At 57.6% G+C, this 3175-nt stretch overlaps 1 protein-coding gene across 1 annotated transcript; it reads right to left on the bottom strand.

Annotated features, from left to right (window-relative positions):
- Nucleotides 1-266: 266 nt before the first annotated feature.
- Nucleotides 267-974, bottom strand: BHLHE23 (basic helix-loop-helix family member e23; the record flags this gene model as incomplete). The annotated part of the gene is made up of 1 exon (XM_083361042.1): nt 267-974. The coding sequence occupies exon 1, from the start codon at nt 969-971 to the stop codon at nt 267-269; it is 705 nt and encodes a 234-aa protein (XP_083217168.1). The 5' UTR covers nt 972-974.
- Nucleotides 975-3175: the final 2201 nt, after the last annotated feature.

The raw sequence follows: 3175 nt of genomic DNA, 5'->3' as shown, positions 1-3175 counted from the left end.
CTTAACGAAAATCTCGAAAATAGGCGTTGCAGAAAATAGAACAAAGTGATGGACGGGGAGAGAAGCATCCGGATTAAACCTGCCAGGAAGGGAAAGCGAAGGAAAAGAGCGGAAAGCAAAGCGGAGAAGTCCAATTAGGCCGAGAAGGTGGGCATAAAATAATGGAGAATTTCTAGGATGCGTTAGGGAAACCCCTCCCCATCCAAAATCCTGGAATTTTTTTTTTATTTTATTTTTTTGCAGAAGCGTCCCAAGGTCCCCCCATTTCAGGGCTTCTCGCTGCAGTGTTTGCAAAGGCCCGAGGCGGCTCCGGCGAAGGCAGTAGTACATTTCTCGGGACAGTTCGGCAAGGCGGCGCCGGTGAAGGGGTAGACGGCGGCCGATTGTCCGAAGGGAGCCAAGGCAGGCGGGATGGAGGCGCCGAGCGTCTGGCCCTGGTTGAGGTAGGCCACCAGGCGCCGCATCTCCTCCAGGGCCTGCGCCTGCATCAGGATGTAGTTCTTGGCCAGGAGCAGCGTGGCGATCTTGGAGAGCTTGCGCACCGACGGGCTGTGCGCGTAAGGGATGACGGAGCGCAGGCCGTCCAGCGCGTCGTTCAGGTCGTGCATCCGCCGCCGCTCGCGGGCGTTGATGCTGAGCCGCAGCGAGCGCTGCTCCTTGGGTTTCTTGGCCCCGAGGGCGGCCCCGGCGACCGCCTTCAGCTTGGCCTGGCCGCCGCCGCCGCGCTCGAAGGCCGGACTGCCGGCCTTGGAGCCTTCGAAAGCTTCGTCCTCGTCGCCGCTCTGCTCGCCGCTGCTCTCCGCCGCCTTGCCCAGCTGCGCCGCCGGGAAAGCCAGCCCGCCCGCGCCCCCGGGGTAGCCGCGCCCCGCTTCGCCCGCGCCCCGCACGGCGCCGAAGGCGAAAGCCGTCTGGCTGTAGCTCTGCGCCAGGGCCAGGTAGGACTCGCCGCCCAGCGCTTTCAGCTCGGCCATCGTTGCCCGCGACGGGACGGACGGCGACGCGTTTCTCCAGAAGGGCGCAGCGGCTGGGAGCGCGGCCCCTTCTCTCCCCAGCGCCGGCCCTGCGCCGATCCGGCTAGCCGTGGCGTCTCTCCGAAGACCGGGAGCCCCGGCGCGCCGCTTGCCACCCCCGAGGAGAGCCGCTCGGACGTGGCGGGGGAAGCTCTTCCGGGAACCAGCCCTGCGCTCTTGCTCTTGGGAAGGACTTTGCGCCGCCGGGCCGCGCAGGCGAGGATCGGCTCTGTCCAGCTGCGCTTCTCCTTTCTCCTACCCCACCCACCCACCCCTAAGCACGATCCGGGGAGCCTCTCCCGTGATCCGAGACCGGGGAGAGCGCGAGAGGAAGCGCCCGCCCTTGGTTCACCTGATCCGGATTTGCGCCGCAGCCGTCTAAGAGGAGCCGGTGGCGCAGCTGCTCCTCCCGGCCGCCGTCCCGAGCCTGCCTGGTGGCGAGCCTTTGGAAGACCGGCTGGGGAGTCTCTGCTTTGGGATGGGCGAGACGGCGGCGGCAGCTCTGCGCCCTGCTTGCCTGCCTGCCTGCCTGCCTGCGCCCGCCCGTCTTGCTGGAGCAGCAGCACGCTGGATTTGGAGCCAGCTGGCTCCGCGCACGGTGCCCTGACCGGAGGCGGGATATTAATCATTGCCCACCTCGCCCGTTATGTTGCGGCGTGGCCTCCGCTGGGATTGAGCGACCGCCCAATCAGAGCCATCGCTCTAATTAATGGCCTCTTTAAAACACACACACACACACACACACACAAAAAAAACCTCTGGTCGTGGAAAGCAGGCGCGCCCAGTCAAGGTTGGCCGCCGAGCCGTTGCGGATTGAAAGGAACGGCTGCGGCTGCTTTGCGCTGAACTGGAGAGCGCATCTCCGGGCTGTTTCTTGGTCGGGAATGAACGGCTGCGTTCCCACAACCACAAGCCTAACCAGGTCAGGTTAAAGGCCTTCTAGTCTTAATTCTAGGGGTGAAGTCTGATTTAACCTTATTTAGGGACGTGGTGGCTCAGTGGGTTAAGATGCTGAGCTTGTCGATCAGAAGGTTGGCAGTTTGGCGGGTCGAATCCTGAGTGCCACGTAACAGAGTGAGCGCCCGTTACCTGTCCCAGCTTCTGCCAGCCTAGCAGTTCGAAAGCACGTAAAAATGCAAGTAGAAAAATAGGGTAAGGTAACAGCGTTCCGTGCGCCTTTGGCGTCTAGTCATGCCCGGCCACATGACCACGGAGACGTCCTCGGACAAGTGCTGGCTCTTCGGCTTTGAAACGGAGATGAGCATTGGCCCCTAGAGTCGGAAACGACTAGCACGCATGTGTGGGGGAACCTTTTATACCTTTACCTTAGGTCTCTTTACCGTATTTAGTGTATCGGTGACTTAGCGTATTTAGTGTATCAATGTATAGGTTGCAGGAACTGGGTATATACCTAGGGGTGATGTGATAGCAGTCTTCCAATATCTCAGGGGCTGCCCCAAAGAAGAGGGAGTCAAGCTATTCTCCAAAGCACCCAAAGGCAAGAGGAGAAACAAGGGATGGAAACTAATCAAGGGGAAAAGCAACTTGGAACTAAGGAGAAATTTCCTGGCAGTGAGAACAATCAATCAGTGGAACTACTTGCCTCCAGAAGTTGTGAGTGCTCCAACCCTGGAGTTTTTTTTTAAAAGAGATTAGAGAACCATTTGTCTGAAATGATATAGACCAGGGGTCTTCAAACTTGGCCACCTCAGACTTCAACTCCCAGAATTCTTCATTGAGCCCAAAATAAGAGCCTTGGTGGAGCAGTGGGCTGATGCCTCCTTAAGTAACACCAGCTGCCTGCAATTAGTGCAGGTTCGCATCCCACCAGGCTCAAGGTTGACTCAGCCTTCCATCCTTCCGAGGTAGGTAAAATGAGGACCCAGATTGTTGGGGGCAATAAGCTGACTTTGTAATAATGCCGCTTGGGGGCCCCCAAAAGCCCTAATAAGCAGGCATATACATAGAATGAAGGCTATTGCTAAGCACATTGATTTGTGGTTTAGATTGTAAGCCGCCCTGAGTCTTCGGAGAAGGGCGGGATATAAATGGGATTAAAAAAAAATATATATTGCTAAGTAAGACAGTTTTGCCCCATTTCATTACATTTAATGGAGAAAAGGAGAAGAAACATTTATACTTGACTGTTAAATACAGAATGAAGC

The sequence above is a fragment of the Vipera ursinii genome (genome assembly GCF_947247035.1).
Source record: "Vipera ursinii genome assembly, chromosome: 3".
NCBI lineage: Eukaryota > Metazoa > Chordata > Lepidosauria > Squamata > Viperidae > Vipera > Vipera ursinii.
This window is presented reverse-complemented; position numbering and strand designations above follow the sequence as displayed.